The sequence below is a fragment of the Topomyia yanbarensis genome, chromosome 1 (genome assembly GCF_030247195.1).
Source record: "Topomyia yanbarensis strain Yona2022 chromosome 1, ASM3024719v1, whole genome shotgun sequence".
NCBI lineage: Eukaryota > Metazoa > Arthropoda > Insecta > Diptera > Culicidae > Topomyia > Topomyia yanbarensis.
This window is the reverse complement of record NC_080670.1, coordinates 6,668,338-6,689,399: the sequence shown is the minus strand read 5'-3', so window position 1 is coordinate 6,689,399 and position 21,062 is coordinate 6,668,338. Positions and strand designations below refer to the sequence as shown.

At 39.8% G+C, this 21,062-nt stretch overlaps 1 protein-coding gene across 1 annotated transcript in view; it reads right to left on the bottom strand.

Moving 5' to 3' along the window:
- LOC131676739 (uncharacterized) overlaps positions 1 to 21,062 on the bottom strand; it is a 57,616-nt gene extending 36,554 nt beyond the window's left edge. Inside the window, exon 1 of the mRNA XM_058956013.1 lies at positions 19,647 to 21,062. Coding sequence (XP_058811996.1) covers positions 19,647 to 19,746 — 100 coding nt within the window. The 5' untranslated portion in view covers positions 19,747 to 21,062. The remainder of the gene's footprint in view (positions 1 to 19,646) is intronic.

Below are 21,062 nucleotides of genomic sequence, written 5' to 3'. Positions count from 1 at the left end.
GGCACTGAAAGCAGGAAAAAAAGATCCGTCATCATAGTAGGCTTGTTGGTGCGCTGCCATTGCCAATTGGCATCTCCATCTTGTCCATTTTCCGGCCACGGTGGAATCGTGCTTTAATTGAATTCGACTGCATTTTTGGACAAAACAAGAAGTTTCTGCCACAAATGCCAGGTTGGCCAGACGTGCGTGATCCGTGGCGAAAACAGTAGAAAAACAGGTTTTTCGGAGAGGCATGGTGGCGGACTGGTGTAGGAGGGTGTACCCAAACAAGGGTCTCGAATAGTCTCGGGTGCACATTGGAATGTTAATTGATCGTGTGCTATAGTAGCGCATTTTACTGTTTTTTTTTTATATTTTAGTTTGCAAAATGACACGAGCGTCTCGCAAAATGCTAATAGCACTACTGTCAGCTGCCATAAAAGCGATTGTACTAATGAGTAGTCGGTGATCACACACACACGTGAGGTCCTTACGCGAATAGTTGCCGCATTGGCTGTTGCTGATCTGCCGATGATATGGCACTATAGTGACAATTTGTTACGTGATCTTGTTGATCTTTGATTTAACACATTAATCGATCGAGACGACAAGACGACGAACGTGAATTTGCTTTTAGAAGCGATCGACATTACTCAATGCACTGACAACATGCATCACACGGAAATCTTCAAGCAGTGAAGTGAATAGTTGAATGACAAATCATGCCGACATTTGCCACCCAAGCAGCCGACATATTGTGAAATTAGCGAGCCTCTTCGATGATCAGTCGGAGCATGAGTATTGTCGATTTGTTCTGGAGAAGTGAAATTGAGTTTGAAAGAAAACGTATCAACAACGAACACCAAGGTATGGACAATTTGACCAGTCGGTTCACCTTGAGCACATCCGCTTTCAATCAGTTAAACTTTCCGCGAACCCTATCTGTCAATCACCGAGCTCGTTTTCACTTTCTTTGTGTGTGCTTCAGTTTTTTTTTTTCGTTTCGGTTTAATCACCCGCCATCGTGATTAGACTCGTTTTTTTTGAAGAACTAATAATTAACAACCACGTTTCTCTTAGTTTAAAAGTCAAACTTTGCTTTTCTCCCGTTGAACTGAGAGTTGCAAGCGCGGCGGTGTTTTTGCGCACGGCTGAGCACACCTCGGACCGAAAGTAAGTGAGATCACGTATATGACATCCACCACCGATCGCCTTTGGTGAGGAGGTCCAAGGCTTAACTGTAGCCGGTGTTGACATGAGCCCGAGTCACTGAGGCGGGAATGAAAAAAAAAATGGGGAGAAATTGGGTCACACCAAGACTCGCTATCACCGACGTGACATCGTTCCTTTTATTTGCCCGTCGTCATTTATTAGCTCGGTCGCGGGAAAAAGTGGTCAGCTTTAGCGATTTTTTGTCTCCTTCTTCGATTTAGCAAACAACGACACTGGCTGGATGATTAAGTCGCTTTCTTTGCTCGCCATTTTCGACCCGATCATCAGCAGGGCGAATCGTCGTTAGGCTTTCGAAAGCGGCGAATTTACATAAAAAAAGTTCCAGTCAGACGATTGATTCCTGCATTCCGTCCAGACATGATCGCGGTAATCGAATTGATTTGCACGATCCGCGTGAATGTGGAATCTGATTGTGTGTAGTCATTTTTGGCTTAGTACACTGGTGGCCGCTACCTGTGGTTAGAACGAAGAAGGCACTGCCAAAAACAGGTACCTTTATGCCTTATGTGCGATACTGCACGCAAATATAAAGTAACTCAAGAATTATGTAGATTCCAAATATTAGACTATGTCGAATTTTGCCTTCTTAAAGTTTTTTTGTGCAGTATAAATGCAAACAATTTTTAAGGTCGTTTATCCAAATTTACCCAATTTAACAATAACTAAAGATTAAGCTAAAATAACTCAATTTTAAGTGCTTTTTCTTTTCAGTGTTTGAGATTTTTTAATTATTCGGTGAGCACAAAAACTGGTTTTACTTCAGCGCGCAACGTACTACCTACTGGCTCAAAAGAGAGACGTCAATCAACCGGCACTAAAAGTATTAGGAAAGAATTAGATTGGATTTGGCCGTTAAACAAAGCTTAGAACTGGATCGTTGGCACAGCGAATAAAAAGATTGACAAAAGCATGCGCAGAGAACCATATTGATACACAATTTTAAATTAACTATAATCTGTCAAACTTCAGTCAGTAGGCGACGCGTCACGTTTATTAAGTGATGGCATCACCTGTAAGCAGCTGAATAGGATTTGTATCAGATTATTACGTACAAAAGTGAAAAAGCAAATTAACCAAAGTTTGGAACAGATTACTCAGCGCCGATAAACCAGACAGCAGCCACTTTCTGATTACATGAATGCCTCTGACAAACCGTTTTACAGCTGCCAATAAAATGATAAATCAGTAGCTTCATAAACTAATCATGACAGAAGCGTTAATTGTTTGCATCTGCTGCGGAGTTAGGTTCGACTAGGGAACTCGATCGACAGACACTCAAAACTAGACACATAGAAGAGTTTCTTTCATTTGTGCGCAACCTTCATCAGCATATGGACTGTGACCCGGACCGGATGAGCCGCTGCTACCGCTCATCATATTCGCTTCGGCTCATTAGCTTGTCAGCCGGACATGCGGCTCTGCGATCGATGGATCTGTTCAGGACTGCCACTTGTATTTAGATTAACGAGAGTCCGGCAATGCAGAACCGAAACCGTAATAAGGTTCGTTTACCCTGTAGGTTGATGCTCAACGATTTCAAGGCCACCGCGATGGGCTGGGTTTTTCGATACGAGATCGTACAGGGAGAGCGAGATTTGGAATTTTCGTCGGGAATTTGCGTTGGAAACTTTGTGAACCTTTGAAGTGACCAAATGCTGGCATAATTCTCTAATGGGTAAATATCGATAGCTGCTAATCATAACACGTGATGTGCTCTAAAGAACACGTGGGAAGCTTCACGCCTTATGTGGCAGCGCGCGTGGAACAACGACAGAGACCCCACGCACTCAGAACAATTCGCCGTGTTCCGGTGATGTAGAAGGAAACATAAAATCGATAGCTATCGATGTCACAGACATCCATCGACATTTAGTGGCTGGTGGCGGATGAAAGAATTGGAATCTGATCTGTATCGAGTTGGTGTCAATTTTATGGTCGATTGCTAGAAGAAGAAAGAAGGTTCAGAATGGCAAGGGGACAATTAATGGGAGAATTTGGATTTTATGGGCAACAAGTTTCTGTATGGTATTGTGGTGTTAAAAATTAGAAATGTATACTGTTTTTATTGAACAAAATTCAAAAACAGTTTTCGAACTTTTAAATTTCAGGCAAAATGTTGTTGTTAGATTGGAGGTCTATTTAGTGAGAGGTTATTCCCAATTACAGCCTAACAGATTAATATAACTTAATCGCCGTCCAATCCTACTTAATCGTTCCTTTTTCGCCAACCTCCAGACTGATCTTTTCCGCTTATGTACGCGAAGCATTTCACTTATTTACTCTAGAAGCTGCCGCAAGTGGGTTTACCAGTGGCAAACAAATCTGTTATATTAGATAAAACTGCATCGACGATTTTGGGGGCGGGTAAACAGAGCGAGTTTACCTGCACGCCGGCTGTGGTCACTTTGATTAAAAGAAACAACCACCACAAACGTGAGTAGCGACAACTGTTAATGCTATTAGACAAGCAGGCATATGAATATATCGGCAACAGTTCGCTTACTTTAGGGTTTAATCCCAAAAACATCATTTGACAATATGATAATAATAACATTCCTGTACAACATAAATTCAATTAGAAATGCTGGAAAAAGGTCAACATCGTGAACCTGTTTCCCCATTAGACATGCACATGCCCATAAACGTTAAAAAGGGGCAAACTTCAAACGTCCAATATTTAAAAAAGAGAGAAAACCCATTCCCACACAAAGCTCTCGCGATGACTAAGTCGCATCATAAATGCATCATCATCATCATCATCATATCTGCAAGCAGCATCACCAGTTCGACGAGCGTAGTCTTCTGCTTTCCACCGTCATAATTCGTCACGTCAGGCAGGTTGCACAAAGGACCGGGATGGAATTCTTGGGAGATGTGCGCGGAAAAGGGCCGACCGAACGGAATTGCGTGGTTTGCTTGCACACTCGAGGGGTCCTATAACGGTCTGAAGCTTTGTGTAGAAAACAAATTGGAATATGTAATTGAACACTTGCCGGGACAATAGTGGTGCCCATAAACACTATAAAGTTTGAAAGGAGAGCGACAATGTTCAAATATGGGATCTTAGTTTGCGTTTCATACATTTTTCTTATTGAGAAGAGCACTCCGTTGTATATTACTCTGAGTGTGTTGCTAAAGATTGTTATAAAAATCGAATAGAATGAATTTTCATCATTAACATCAACAAACATTTACAATGACTTAGAATGGTATGGATTCTATGTCATAAAAGTAGCTAGAACTGCTCGAAAGCCTCCCCGAATTTTTTTTTTTTGAAATTTGAAAAATTGAATAATTTTGACAAAAATCTGCCTAATATTTTAAATGGAATTTTTTAAGTTTTTTTTGCAAAAGTTATCTTCTGAGAATATGTTCTTGTATTAAAAATTGACGAGAACTACAGATCACGACAAAGCGGAGAGTTAAATGGCTCACGTGTGTCGTGACAAAACTGGGACTTAATTGGTTCGCGAAACGGACATCGGTACCAAGAGAAATTCCGCCGCCGTCGAACTCTCAGTCGGAGTCTGGGAGCTAATTGGTTTAAGGAAACGGGTATCAGTTTCGGGAGAAAATTCGTTGATTGGGAACTCTCAGTCGGATTAAGGTGAGTATACCACCGAGGACTACTCGAGTAGAACGCGACAGAGCACCGGGTATGAGAAATCGTATGCGGATAACACTTGGAGAGCATTTGTTTATCAGTGAGCATTGGATCGATGTTGTACTGTTAACTGTTTCATACAGGTCTGTATGCAATCCGACGATTTTTTCAGACATTTAGGACAACATTTTTGCTCGTGCTAATCGGACAACCCCTAGGAGCAGCAGCACGCTTGAATCTGATCAAGCTCCTTTTGACTCCAGAACACTGCACGCTTGTATTTATACTCGTAGCCGGTATGCGAAACACGGAATGGCAATTGTTCTGTCGTACCAACCATGGAACCGGCACGGACCAAAATCAAGATCGCTGCTGGAACGAATCATAATTATGAAAATATTCAGCATGATTTATTGGTGCCAAAAGGTGCAATGGAGAGCACTTCAGGAACCGAAGGAGTACGACCAAAACAGCCTTTCGCCTCAACCTTATTCCTGTGGTGATATTATGATAGCATCCCGTTAGCATCGTTATGTTACCATAGTTGCAAAATGTAACGAACGAAACGAAAAAAGAAAACAAGACACAACATTGACACGGACCGGAAAACAAGTTTCCGTTCTTTCTTTGCTTCTTCAATCGGTGGCATTTTCCCAGAGCGCGCGATAATGTCAGCTATGCGCGGGCTGGTCAAGACAATGTTACTGTTTTGCTTTACGGTACATGCCGGCCGAAGGAGTCCATAACATGGAAAGGCAACAGAGTTTGTCATTTTGGAAACCCGTTTTTAGCAATACATATTAAAGTACTTGTAACAATTGATATAGCTGTCAGCTATCATGGTCACGCCAAACTGGCATTTGACATCACGTTACAAAGTTGGTTACAAGGTTGAACACGAAAAAAGTCACAAACGAAAAACTGTTTGTCCGTAAACGTACTTGCAGTACATTTTATCTTCCATAACGTATTCCATCAGAATATTTCCGTAGAGCTTCCTTGCGCCTTGAAATTTCTCAAACCAGCCATCTTCTTTACTTTCAGGGTATAGGATTGTGAAACGCTATTTTCGTCGCCATTCTCCACGACAGCTTTGGATTCCGACTGAATGAGTTTTAGCATCAGATACCGTTTACCACTTCCAGGTTTCCTGTCGTAGCTCATTCAGACCAGTTCCAGGACACCACATACCGTGGATTTGGGATAATGCAGTTTCTTTATTCTTACACTAACGATGTTAACAAATGAGCTTATTCCGAAAACAATTGCCTACTGTGATTCTATACACTCTTAACGCAATTTAATGCAATTTAGCACAATTTTACTTATAAAATAAATTAATGGCAATATTTCTCGTGTGTCCGGATTTTTTCGTGAACTTTTAGTATCTGCAGATAGCAGAATTAATCAGCAGCAGAGGTGATTGTACTTGATCCACCTTTTCGCACGCAAGAGTCAGCCTGCCAATCGCCAATCAGTGCCTGTGTTGGGACATGAGTATAATTAGCACTTATTAACTACTTTCTTGCATTGAAGTAGGGGGTATATTATAAAAATAATCCGCAGAAAGTACAGTTGTGCTTCGCTGGTTGAATACTTCAAGTGGACTGCTTTTTAGTTGATCCTCCGCTAGTTGAACCATTGTCTAACTAAAACGCGTTTGAATGTCAAAATTTCATGTCAAGTTCACTTTGACAATGAAGCTGACAATAGTTAGAAATTTGACAGATGCGCTTATACTAGCAACAACTTCTTTTACCAGTTTTTGACCGCTGTCAGTCGTTCCTACTAGCACATAAAATTTGTTTGTTGGAGTCACGACTGTATTCAATTTGAAAAATTATCAAAACCGAACAAAGAATTTTATTGAATCTTCAAGCAAAAAGAACAATTGCTGATGATTAATCGAGCCATACCGCAGAGAATCACGCAAAGCCAAGTCGAATACGGGAGCTTTGCTACGTACGTTTCTTTAACCCGATACCAGACGATAAGCAATATACGTTAGTAGCCATTTACCGCAATCCATCAAACAGCGCATTTTATCGTTCTCTTTCATATACCAGGCTATTTTTTTTTTGGAAGTCAAAAACAATTAACTGAAGAGAGAAACTGGAAGGTTGTAGGACATGACGTCGCGCCGTCGGACGCCAACAAGTCGAGATAACAAAACACGTTAAACCTGTTCCAAACCCAGTGAGCACGGAAGAAAGGTTGATGGCATCGGCAGTGGTAATTTCGGAGGCTGTTGCTGCTTTGGTGATACCATCTGATTCCCACCGGATTCGATGCCCTTCGAACTCTTGATGTTTGATTAACTTTGATGATGCTGATACAACAAAGTCTAAAACCTCATGTTTGAATATTTTCATTCATAGACCTATGGCTTTTGGAATTGATCCTTCTCAAGCTGGACCGGTTGGTATGTTATATGTACAGTAGAGTGGGACATGGTTATATGAAAAAAAAATAAAATTTTCCTCCGAGTAACTTTTTGGGTCCCATTTAGCTCCCAGAACAACTCTGCAAATTTTTAGCTCGATCGGTGAAACCAGAGTGTATGTAAGGAGAGTGCAGACAACTGTCATGATTATCTGTCAGTAATATTCCAAACGAACAAATGACCTCTCAAAATACATGGATTTGTCTCGTTTGGAATGACACTGACAAATAATCATTGTTCCAATTTTGACAGTGTCGTCACTCTCCTTATATGCACTCAGGGTGAAACTATAGTTTTGCGCCCACGGTTTAAAGTTTACATGGGATTTCGTATGGGGAATTCGTCTTTTGCAAAATAATTCTTCCAAGAGTCTTGTATTATACGCCAGTTCCTCATCCATTCCCTGACCCAAATTTCACAAATACTCAGACGAACACATACACAAATAGATATACGACTATTACATAACATTTGTACACTAGTACGAAAAACTACGATTATTGCAAAACGACAGCTGATAGGTTTCTACTTATATATTTATTAAATTAATTTAATTATCAAATTAACTTAATTAGTCTATGCACGATGACAAAGTCGATCGGGATTCGAGTGTGTATCTTCGTCGCGAGCGGTTGACTCTCGTAGAGCTCCCTTCGAGTCGGTTAATTTTCATCATTTTTGGCACTGTTTACTGTGTCCCGGTTATCAAAAGTGTTAATAACGGTGCAATTTAACAATTATACAAAGTGAAGTGGTTTATAAAAGCATTTTTCGGCATATTTTCGACAGACGCGAGTGGTGACAGTTTGTGAAAATTGACTTCCGGCAAATGAAAAAATATCTTTTCCTCGCATTACGGGCCGTCGATTCCCGATGCAAGGACAATAAAAGTGTACAGAAAATATCTAGAAATACAGTGTACACTGTAAAAATAGTGACAAATGGTTTTTCAGAGAAAAAAATTCGATTCGAAAAGTGAAAAAATATGGCAATAAGAAAAATTGACATTCAATTAATTGGCGTTTCACCAGCGACTAGCGACTACCAGGTGTCGCCCAAAATTCTTCGCCCGAAAAATAGGTGGCAAACCAGCCGGTCGGTGCTCAGCTAATTTCGTCCGCGTCCCTTGTCACCTATTTTTTTATTGAGTGTTTCATCGGCGGTGCTATCTTTAAAAATGAGCCGCCTTGGTGGATATTCATTGTTTTTTTACTGTATTATTTTATTGCAAATGATTAGAGGTTTTGAGTCTTTTATATTCGGGATTGCAGATATTTTGTCGCATGTAAATTTTGGGTGTTCGTTGATGTGATGGCGCTGTAAGGGAACACGTATCTGCCGGTCGGCGAACTTTTCTTTGGACTGAGCAAACTAATTTTTATGTTTCTTTAGGGTTTGTTTTACCAACGGGGGAACTGATTCACAGAGCATTCAATGTGCTTTGGGAGAACGCATGGCCTTATTTGAGTGGAATGATGACTTCAATCATGTATAAGGTTTGAGCATTGACAATTCGCGAGAGGGATCGGGGACCGGTTGGCAATTACCTTCAGTACTGTCAGTGCGAAGAATAAGTGTTTTGCTGTCATTTTCATTGCTTAGTTTTCTATTCTATCGCATGCCTCCACGCGAGTCTGGGTCTATTGATGACATTTGGTCCTTAGACCGGCGACGACTGGGAGCTATCAGCCTTCTGCCGATAGTAGCAGAATGAGAGTATTCGATATAGCCGAGAAAACAATACCGTAAAAGTTGTTCGGAGATCAGCGCCAATAAGACTTTAATTTGACTAGTATCGGTGATCGCGGGTCAATGCGTACTGAAAGTTCGCCGCGTCTGTTTTAATGAATCTGGTTTCAAGTTCCGTTGTTGGTGACAGGCCCTTGCATCAGGTTGGCGATCCTCTGTATTTCCCTTCAATGTTCGATATAGTCGTTCGTATACGTGTATTTCACAAACAGTCCGATGTTGGGAATGGGAAATACTTTCGTTGATTTATAACATCTAGAGCTATCATAACTCTCTGTCTGTATAACGTTTTATCACTCGGTAGTTTGCAACCCAAAAAATATATCGTAGAGAAGGAATAGCGAAGTTAGTCTAAATAATGTCGCATAAATAGTGATCCGGCCCATTGCACAGATGAGATTGGCTTTTCTGGGCAATACTCCCACGATCGGCTGTGTGGATGTGGAATTGCTTTTGTTTGGAAAACATGGGATACTCTCGGTAGATCTTATTTTTCGAGCGATCGTGTTCTCGAAGACTAGCTGAACTACTACCTGATAAACTATGCTATGCAGGTCGCATTGCTTGCTTGGAGCGAATCCTGGACCCTATTCCTTTCCAAACCGCCAACTCCGCGATACCTATGGAAGATTCTGATGAACCTTCTGTATAAGATTCCTCAATTTATTCAAACGATCGCTGGGTAAAATCAGCACCGACACGATAGAAACCACGAATAAATTCGTTGTGTGATTGAATAATATTAAAAAATATAAGCAGTGCTCCTTATAGCCGGCTATCCGGAGTTCAAGGTGCTTATTTTGCTAATCGTATTAATACAACAAATGATAAATTTCCCAAATTCTCGGCAGCCGGCTGCCCAGAGCAATTATTACATGATAACGCTATTGGCACACTTACTAACAACTCTCCCCATCCCGTGATACATGTGGAGATGCAGAGGATTCCTCGGTCTCTAGTAGCAACATGTATCGGACTAACATTCCTTCCTTTCCCAGAAGATCTGCATTCGGACGTGGCCGGCGTCGGTATTGATCAGCATGCAGGGATCAGAATAGATTGTACAATGTGGCTCATCATGTTATTCCCAAGCATGTTGTTCCAATGAACATTTTGCAACCTAATTTGGTTCTGGTCAATAACGGAGTAGCAACTACGGGCGATCTCTTATGCTTATGCTTATGCTTATGCTATGCACGATGACAAAGTCGATCGATAAATGGACACACAATGACCCCCACTGAGAGCCCCGTCCACGAATACCGCCATCAAATTGTGGAACAATGTTTACGAGCACGGCACACAGAAAAAGTCAATCCACGTCGACCCGCCAGTCGGCCACGTCACCTCGCACAGACTAGTGGTTAAGCGTTGGTATGCGCAGGTGCAGAGTATGAAAGAACATAGAACATAAAAAGGCACATAAACCCTCTCGGTTTCCTCGATGCGCCACTATCGAGGTGTAATGCAATAAGCAATTGTAGGACTGATGCACGCAATATACTTGATGATGTTTGCAATACCGTCAAACCCCTCAACCTTGGGGAGGGTAGTTCACGATGATTAAAAGATTTAATGAATAATATTCATCGTTTTGTGAAATAGTTCACGAGAAAATATGTTTTGATTTTGTGAACTAATTCACAACCACGAAAGCCAGATTATATTGAAAATGTAATAAATCATGAATCAGGTCACGTCGTACAGTCCAACTCTAAATAATGGCCCTAAATCTATGAATAAATACATGAGTCACCCGTTGATTTTTAACTATTGTTCTTAAAGTTGCGAACTAGTTCTCGCACAGAAAATCGATATTGTAATGACATGACATAAGCCGTGATTGAAGTTCACAAAACAAAAACAAATATCTCTACGAATAAAAGCATTATGTAGGCGTTACTGAAGGGAAATTAAACATAATTATAAAACACGTGATTTTTTTCATAGTCTTGTTTTCGTAACGTAAACACATGATTGTTCCAGAATTCATAGAGAAATTTGTTTCCGTGTACAAGAATACACCATACTGCTTCCAGCAAGAGTCTGCACTATAGGTGGGCAAACTGATTGAAGTTAGAGAGCGAATGGTGTCTGTTTCACTCACGAAAAAAAAATTGACTCTTGATCGATTAAGTGACTCATTTTGGAAGATTAAAGAAATGTCTGTTTGATGTTGACTTGGGGTAGATTTTTTGATTCCATATGCATACAAATAAATGCTAATGTGTTCATCACGTTTATCTATTTTTGTGTGATTCATGACCACAGTGTGCTGCCCAGCTAACCCACTTCATTTTCTAGCAACTTTTTGAGATTATAATGATCAAAACTCAGATATATTGACATCCCCGAGTGAGATTGAAAGGGGGACGAAATTCAATTCTTGTCCGTCGCGCTTAGGGAACAGTTTTCGTTTGTTGCATTGCCCTTCATTCGTTCGGTACAGCGCATTCATGCAGTTATTTTCAGGTCAAATTCAACACCGCTTGCGAATTGATTTTTTTTTCTAGGCTGGTTCTGAGTGGGATTATCAAGCAAAAGTGCACCGGACTCTTATTCACTTATTGCACACTCTAAAATGTAAAAGATGCTGTCTTCTGTCTGCTTTTCTGTGTGAATGAATTTATATTTGCTCTTAACTGAAGGCATTGGATACTGCGTGAAGCCCCAGTCAGCAAAATAGGCAAGTTAATTTGAGATTTCACAGCACTGATAATGATTAATCACTTCGTCAGTGAATTGTAACTGCAACTTTTACAATAAGTTTGCCGTTTTATATGTTGTACATAATTATACATTCCACTAAGTCGCTCAATAATTATAATAGCGAAAATTCAGTTTGTTTACATTTGCGAATTAGGCCCTAAAGAAATATCTGTGTCGAGCCATGTTTTGACCAGAACCCACAATTTCCATTTCAGATCAAGAAATTGGAATTGGTTGGAAATCGCAAAATTTTTCACGCTGATCTATTCGCTCTAACTTGCCGAAATAAAAAGAAACTTTATGCTTCCTCGATTCCTACCATGTTATAATCGTTTATTCTAACCTGCAGTAAATCACCTGACTCTAAGGTCACCAGCGTAAGCTTTTCACTATGCTGACCCTATGCAACACCGATCCTATCATCCAAACAGAGAGTAGCTCTGCTGGGATTCGGAATTTCCCATGTACCTATTGTACCAAGTGAGTGGAGGAGCAGAAAAAGAAAGACTCGGCGAGAACACTGTTTATGGCTTTGCCTTTTTATAAGACCAGCACACGGAAATATGCCGCCCGGGCAAACAAGCAAACAAAAATAAATTATCCGCCTCGAATTGAGTGAATGCTTCTCCGGTCCAGCCGTGCAGGAGGTGAACTTTTAAAAAAATCTCACTCCCAGGATGTGTGTAGAAATGTGTATGTGTACACATAAAAACGCCCGTATCCGCATATACGTACATAGTTGGCATCCCACGTAGTGAATGATTGAAATCCCATATGCCAAATGTAAACAAACTGTTTGTATTCCGACTCTGCTTTCTGGTGGAAATCTATGCTCAAGCTCATAACCTAACGGTACTGGCTGTTGTTATTTTTAATTGACTTTTCAGAAGTGACGCCATTTTTGCTCGGAGGGCTTTATCTACTGCGCCATTGGTCCAGTAGGCGGTGGCACATATTAGATGAGTGCTGTTGTGTGATCCAGTGCACAGTGGAAGAAATCCGACCAAAAAGGCAATTAATTAGAAGCCGCTGAAAAAGTATGACAATATATACACCAAAAGTTGCGGAATTTTTTAGGAAATTAAACGCAATCAAATTTGTTCACCGCACGCACTTGTGACCGGAGATATGGGGCTTTGAAGATCCGGAACATTACCGGTTTTCATCAAATCAGAGGCCCTATTCAGAATCCGCTGAAAAAGTACAAAGGATTATACCCTTAAAGTTGCGAAAAACTTTAGCGATCAAGATGCAATCAAATTTGTTCACCGCACGTACTTGTGACCGGAGATATAGGGCTTTGAAGATCCGGAACATTACCGGTTTTCATCAAATCAGGCGCCCAATCAGAAGCCGCAGCAAAAATACTAAAAACTATACATCGAAAGTTTTGAAAAACTCCAGCAATCAAAACGCATATATTATATTCATGTTTATCTGCACGAAATGCCTCCAAAACAAAAAAACAGATACACTTCATTATGGATGTACGCTCAATGGTGAATACCATGGCAACTGCTCAATGACGTGAATAATCAAATTGAAATGCAAGTTGTGTAGTATACAAAATGATTACGAACAAAGTTTTGTGCGAAAAATTTATAAATTTCAACCAAAATGAAAGCAAGCTTGAAGAGTGGATTCGAATCGCAAACGTATACATAAATATGAGAACCTGGACAAAACAGTTCAAGAGAAGGTGGGATCGACAGCAATCAACGTCAAGGTTTTACGAACGAAATCGTTGCTGGCTTGAATCTGAGGTGGAGGTACTATAATATATTATAATCTATATCAATTAAAGAATTTAAATTCATGCTCGTTTTTAAATTAATTATTGAACAGATTCAATGGTTAATTAGAAATAATATTTTAAATAGCTTGATTCCAGATGCGATTCAACCACAAAAAAAGTTAGTGAAAATGAATCAACTCCAAATAAAAAAAGGACGACTAAGGTGGGTCGAAAGCGAAAACCATTTTCCGCATTGAGGCATCGTGTAAAACGTCTGCATGCTCGTAAGCTTCTCGCAAACGAAGAAGGAAACTTGGAAAAACTTTTAATGGCCGCCGAAAAACAAGCGATATTGGAGAGTTCCGAAAACATATCCCACATTTTAAAGAAATTGAGAATGGGCGGAGAGCAATATGCGAAACAGCTACTCATAAACAAAATAGAACCGGCTTCAGTGGAGAGTAGTTTGATGCTGAAGAGCGAGCTGGCGTTAAGTAGAAGAAAATACAATACGATCGCGATGTTTTTCAAAAAAGAACTTGGGATGGTTGTTTTAAGATCGTGGGACTCGGTAAGTTAACTGCATGAGAATAATTTTTTAGGATTAAGTGATTTCTTTTCTAATAGATTATTGAATTTCGGAACAAAATAATTTCCCGTTTTGAAAAACCGAACTGGGATTGGGGTTTTCTTTCAGTGGAGGTCCCACTTCGATATTTATTCGAGGCACACCTGAACCGGCTTTTTGAATGCTACCCTAGCATAATTGAATCGATAAAGGGACGCAATTCCGGTGAAGTAAGTTGTGTGTTGCGCATTGCTGGAGGATTTGACTCTGCCACAGCCTTCAACCATTATAATCAAGAAGGAATAACGGGCCAAGACGGCTCGCTTGTGGTGGCCAATGCGATGTTGCTGTCAGTTGAAATTGAAGGTGGTCAAATGTTGTGGAAAAATCCCGCCCCACAATCGAACGTAATGGTGCGACCTACCTTCATGGGATGGGCTAAAGAGTCGACCGAACTAACGTTGAAAATTTTTCAAAAATTTTTCGACGATATAGACGATTTGAACAAATACGTAATAATAAAACACATCGAAGACCTGCGAATAAAATTTAAAATCGAAGCCGTTTATACATTAATCGACGGTAAAGTAGCGAACGCCATTATTGGTAATGGCAACACCCACAAGTGCCCCTTGTGCTTATCGAAAAACAGCGTGATCGGTCCATCATACATGCACTCGATGATCAATAGTGTAGAGTGGCTGATAAAACACGCCGCCAAGGAAGTTTGTGGAGAGTTTCCTTTGACGCATCCTATTGTGAAGGACAAAATTAAAACTATATCAGGAGAATTGGAGAGAGAGTTCTCTGTCAGAGTGAACAGAGCACAACCAGGAGGATCAGGAAACTCGAATACTGGTAATTTGCTTTTTATCCCTCTACTACTCTACATTGTTCGTCGAGAAATATTGCAACATGTTGAGTTTCCTTTCAGTTTCAATCCGATATCCAATTTTAGTGCAGTAGAGCATTAATTATATTTTAAAAATTTAACATTGTCGTTAACTTCATTGCTCTATCAGGTAATATGTCAAGACGATTATTAGCCGAACCATCTAAATTCGCAAAATGTTTAAAAATTAAGAATGGCGAAGAAATTATAAAGGGGATACGATTGCTTAGCTTCCTTAGTAGCTCGTCCCAGATTCTGGATGGCGAAAAAGTAGAAGTATTATACAATCATACCATAAAAATACTTCGGGAATCACTTTCACATTTACGCGATATACCCCCTTGTATTGAAAAATACAGCCATCTTAGGTATATATCAGAATCCATGGTAAGTTTCTAAAGAACAAATATATATATATATATATATATATATATATATATATATATATATATATATATATATATATATATATATATATATATATATATATATATATATATATATATATATATATATATATATATATATATATATATATATATATATATATATATATATATATATATATATATATATATATATATATATATATATATATATATATATATATATATATATATATATATATATATATATATATATATATATATATATATATATAACATCTTTTCAGCCCTTACCTTTAGCATATTATTCTGAAGAGGCGGGAGAATCGGCGCATCGTAGGCACAAGATGAACCGGCTATATGGATCACGAAAAGTTAGTTTACAATGACAAGACAATTGCTTTGTTGATCTAATAATATCTAATCGTGATAGGTATCTCCTGAAGCAAACATTCAGGATATGTTGGTGGCTGCACTTTCTTGGAGCGATCCATTTATAGCGGCAAATATAATTAAAAAATCTAAAAAACCAAAACGAGATTCCGAGTTCGAAGAGGTGATTCGGGGTTACATGAAATCCGCCAATGTAACTCAATGTAGCATGAACGAGTGTTCAGACATGTCTGACGAAGAATGGGATGCTGAATCAGAGTTTGATTCAGAGTAAAATTTATTTTTATTTATTTATTTTTTTAATATTTTTACGACCATATTGCAATTCCTTTGTTTTATGTCCAATTGATTAGAAATAAGTTCATATGAATTAATATTGATATATAATAGTTTTTGTTTTTGTTTATATGTCCAATTAGTTAGAAATAAGTTCATATGAATTAATATTGTTATATATTTTTTGCGATTAGTTCCTTTATTTTAAGCTCCTGTGAAACATTGTAAACTGATTTGAAAAAAATACTCGCATATTTTCCAAAATCTCATTTTGTTTTCATTTCGAAATCTTTCTCTTTTGATACTGGTTAGGTTCGTTTTTAACCATATACAAGAATTACTCGAACGTGCCGTAGTGTTACCAGTTTAACAGACGCATTTTTATTAGATACCAGTAGCACTTTCTTTCAACACTATGTAATAAGAGTTTGCCATGCGTTAAAAACTGCGTTTTGATCGTGAAAATTCCCAAAGTAAATTAACAGCAAAATACACTTCAAACGCTTACAGTAAAATGTACTCCAGCTTCGAATGCTTATTGCGCTTTGATTGCTGGAGTTTTTCGCAACTTTCAATATTTAGATTTAGGTCTTTTTGCTGCGGCTTCTGATTGGGAGCCTGATTTGATGAAAACCGGTAATGTTCCGGATCTTCAAAGCCCCATATCTCCGGTCACAAATACGTGCGGTGAACAAGTTTGATTGCATCCTAATTGCTAAAGTTTTTCACAACTTTAAGGGTATAATTCTTTGTACTTTTTTAGCGGATTTTGAATTAGGCCTCTGATTTGATGAAAACCGGTAATGTTCCGGATCTTCAAAGCCCCATATCTCCGGTCACAAGTACGTGCGGTGAACAAATTTGATTGCATCTTAATTACTAAAGTTTTTCGCAACTTTAAGGATATAATTCTTTGTACTTTTTCAGCGGATTTTGAATTAGGCCTCTGATTTGATGAAAACCGGTAATGTTCCGGATCTTCAAAGCCCCATATCTCCGGTCACAAGTACGTGCGGTGAACAAATTTGATTGCATCTTAATTACTAAAGTTTTTCGCAACTTTAAGGATATAATTCTTTGTACTTTTTCAGCGGATTTTGAATTAGGCCTCTGATTTGATGAAAACCGGTAATGTTCCGGATCTTCAAAGCCCCATATCTCCGGTCACAAGTGCGTGCGGTGAACAAATTTGATTGCGTTTAATTTCCTAAAAAATTCCGCAACTTGTGGTGTATATATTGTCATACTTTTTCAGCGGCTTCTAATTAATTGCCTTTTTGGTCGGATTTCTTCCACTGTGCAGTGGTGCCGCCGTCTACGCTAGGTACTCAATCCCTAAACCCAAAGCACAGGAAAGTGAAATTTTATGTTTGAGTTCAACACGAGTCAACTCTTTTAAGAGATAAGCAGCTAATTTTCGGTTGAATGTTTAATGTTTTGCTACTTACTTCTCCCCACAAATATCTACACTACCTCAGACATGACTGGTACCATATAGCTTCTTAACAACTCGCCCCGTGTGTATGTGCATGCACTTAACCTTTTCTTTGGAGTTCTTCAATTTGGTCTGAAGGGTCTTCGAAGAGTGGCTGTTTTTTTGTTGTTTTCGAAAGAAATAAAAAAAAGAACAACACGAGAGCACTTCGAGTCTTCTTCACATGCAATGATTTTTCGTTTTCTCCCATCTTTGGTTTTCATTTAAAAATTCACACTTTCCTCAACACGTCGCTGGGCTGCGCAACACGCCACCGACCGACTCCGGTCGGTTTTCTTGCTGCTTGTGGTAATTTACGCCGGAGTTGCTATAATTAAAGTTTGTACTTTGCTCTACTTGCATATACATATACAAAACACTTCAGCAAACAGTTGATCCTTCATAACTGATGAAGAAAACATTTGTGAAACGTTCAGCAATGTGTCGTGTACTTGAAACATGGCTTAGGAGGAGATACCTTTCGAGAGGGACTTTAGTCGAGGAGATTCACACGGTTGATTGAATCGTTTTTTGTTTGTTTGCATCGTAGCGAAACCTTAATGTACATATTTTCAAAAATCTAAATTTTCGTATTGCTTAAAAACAGTTCATTCATATATGGAACCAGCAATAAAATAATCGACTCTGAGAGGGAGCAGTAAAAGCGAACGATCTGTCAAACTGGACGAGCCGATCTAACACACCAATCAGATTATCTTAATAATCTTTTGTTTGGAATGAGCTTTCCATTAAAGCCACTGAGCATTATAGCACTCTGTAAACAAAAAAAAAATAATATCCCGATCAGTCCATTAATTTTGGTTTCGATGGTTTACCCTCTTCCGCGCCTTTGTCATTCCACTTTTTGTATTTTCAAAGCGTCCGTCTCGTGGCAGTGCATCAACGCCATTCCAGTTGTCTACCCTTTCTCGTGAGCAAAGTTTTCGTTATCGAGCCACAAACCACAGATTTATGAGACATGACACAATGGAACCGAGAAAACATTCGAGCCACTAGGCACGGATACGATCTGCTAGGTCCATGTGGTGACCCATTTTGAGTGCCGATGGAACGGCTTAGTTCAGAAATCGGAAGCAATAAATACGCTCTTTCATCGGCAACCGTCGATTGTGTAAGAGGGTCTCTAATCTGGTGTATATTTTCATGATCGCCGTCAGTCCTCCATGTCAGGACATTCGTGATCCTTAGCATTAGAGGATAATAACAGGCTTCAAAAGCAATACCAACCAAGTTTTACCTCTTACTAGCTAGGCATGATTATCACAAGGCATGCTTTCTGGAAATCGGTCCAGCCACGACGTACGCGGCTATCTCAAAAAAGGAGATCGCCTCTCGTTAGAAAGAGCTCCGAGTTCCAGTTCCATAAAAGGCAAAGTTGGCTTAGAGGCTCACTCTTCACTATGCTCCGGTTTTACCATTGTAAGACACGAAGGCTGCAATATAATCGACCATTGGAAAGAGAACCACACGCCGACTTCCTTCTCCGTCATTCAGGTGAATTCGTACCTGGCAATCGATGCTAACCATGTTCTAGTTTTCGCCAACAGCACTTCGCGTTGTTTATCTCAGCAGGCCGGGAAGAAAGTCCGTCCTGACTGGCTTCGGATCGTATGGCTGCAAGCGGTTCGATTAGTGAGTGGAGCATTCTTCAACGTCCACGCTTCTTAGTTGTTTCTTTTCATACGATCGCAACGGGGCAAACACAAACCGTACACCAATCGATCGGGAGTTGACCGCGCGGAAATCGCACAACATTATTATGGTATATTGGTCCCGACCGTGCTTGATTCGATGACGGAGCAAATTCGATTAAACGGTACTGGGAGCTGTGGGAGAAATAACCTTAGAAATACGCAGCTTGCTACGACTTGATCGGATAATGTTATGGTCGCTGGCAGGGTTGGGCAATCTTCTTTCGCTTCTGTAATTCGGAGTGCTTCCCTAAAGCGGATTTGGCTACGACTGTGGTAGCTTAAATGTACGCGAATTTTTAGCACGGGAAATCGCAGCTTGTTGAAAAGGTTGTAAAAAGCTTTACAGCATTGACAGAACAGTAAGTAATAAAGAAACTCGGTGCAGTTTTAAACTATTTTCGCTGATTTTCATGAGTTATTTTTCCATATGTAGGACGTGAATAATTCAGTAAATCTAAAGGCTTGAAAAAAAAACACACAGATCACTAACCTTTCGAGTGTGACGTGTTGTGATGATTTCCGGTAGCAGTGCTTTCCAGCAGCACCAGCTGACAGCACACCACAGTGGCTGCTACTAGTAAAACTCCCATCCTGTGTTGAATTATAGCTCGTTTGCTGTCGATTACGGCAACAGTCTTAGCAGCGTATATCGGATAAATTTCGTCTGATATTGGAGCAGCCACCGCCCGTTAGGAGGCAGTTTTCCAAGTCATCAGACAGCTCCAGGGGGGTCTTAACCAATTCTCATCGGTTCAATCACCGCTTCACCTTGTTTTCTCGAGCGGGTAATTGAATGTTTCCTCTTGTTTTTCACTATTATTGCCACACCACTGGTTGTTGGGAACGGGTTGGAGTGGAGGTTCTATTTGCAGCCATCATCATCCCCTACCGCTTTGGTAAGGAAATGAGTTTCTTTCAAAACACTTTCGGCTTGAACAAAAGCAACGAGACGCGTACAACATATCCAACCATCACAAATTGATCCCGTCCGATCCAAGATGTTCAGCTCGGCTTTCGTTACGCATTTACTCTTCCACGCTAGCTACTCTACTTAAACCTCAGTTTTTGTATAGAATCGCGGACTTCCCACCTATTTCGATGGTACAGGAGGTATATAATTTACACTGACTGCCGAACCAACCCTAATCACTATCGAAAACTAAAAGCTAGGATCACTGGCTATATTCTCGCTTCCAACTTTATAACCGATTACTGGTAAAAAAAAACTTCCAACAAAACAAACACCAGCTATGGTCTTTCAGAACACTAATTAAGAGCAATCGCTTATTCTATTAGCGGAATTGACCTTTAAATTTCATCTCAGTTGAACAGTGCTCGGCAACCGTTTAATTTGTTTCACTTTTTATTACTCAATTAAAAAACGCAAACGGGTGGGTGAGTTCCACCAGCTCAGTTCAGCCATTCAGGATATGTTTATGTTCTTGCTGGAAATTGGATCCTCGTCACATTTATCCTCTCCATAGCAAAGATACTGGCAAAAATAATTGAAATAAGCACTAGCGCTGTGTGTGCAATTCTACGATACGCACTGATGACCCTGCTTGACCAATCGCTAGCAGACCGAATGTAAACAAAGCTAATCACGACGCAATCACTTTACTGTTTACAGCTAACGACGAAGAACAAGACCTAGTATTCATACTCCACAGTACACCTAAGCTCATTGCACGCAATTAATTGAACACGTTGAATGTATTTGTTGTGTTCACCGCTCACTCTCACTGCATGCGGTCATACTACCATTGCATCAAAAACACCACTTTCATCACATTACGGTAATCCAGTCACTAGCAACGTAAACAAATCAGCTGATGTGATTCGAACCACGGGTGCGCGCGTATCACACCAAAAACTAAACCAACGGGATCGAAAGTTGAATCAAGAC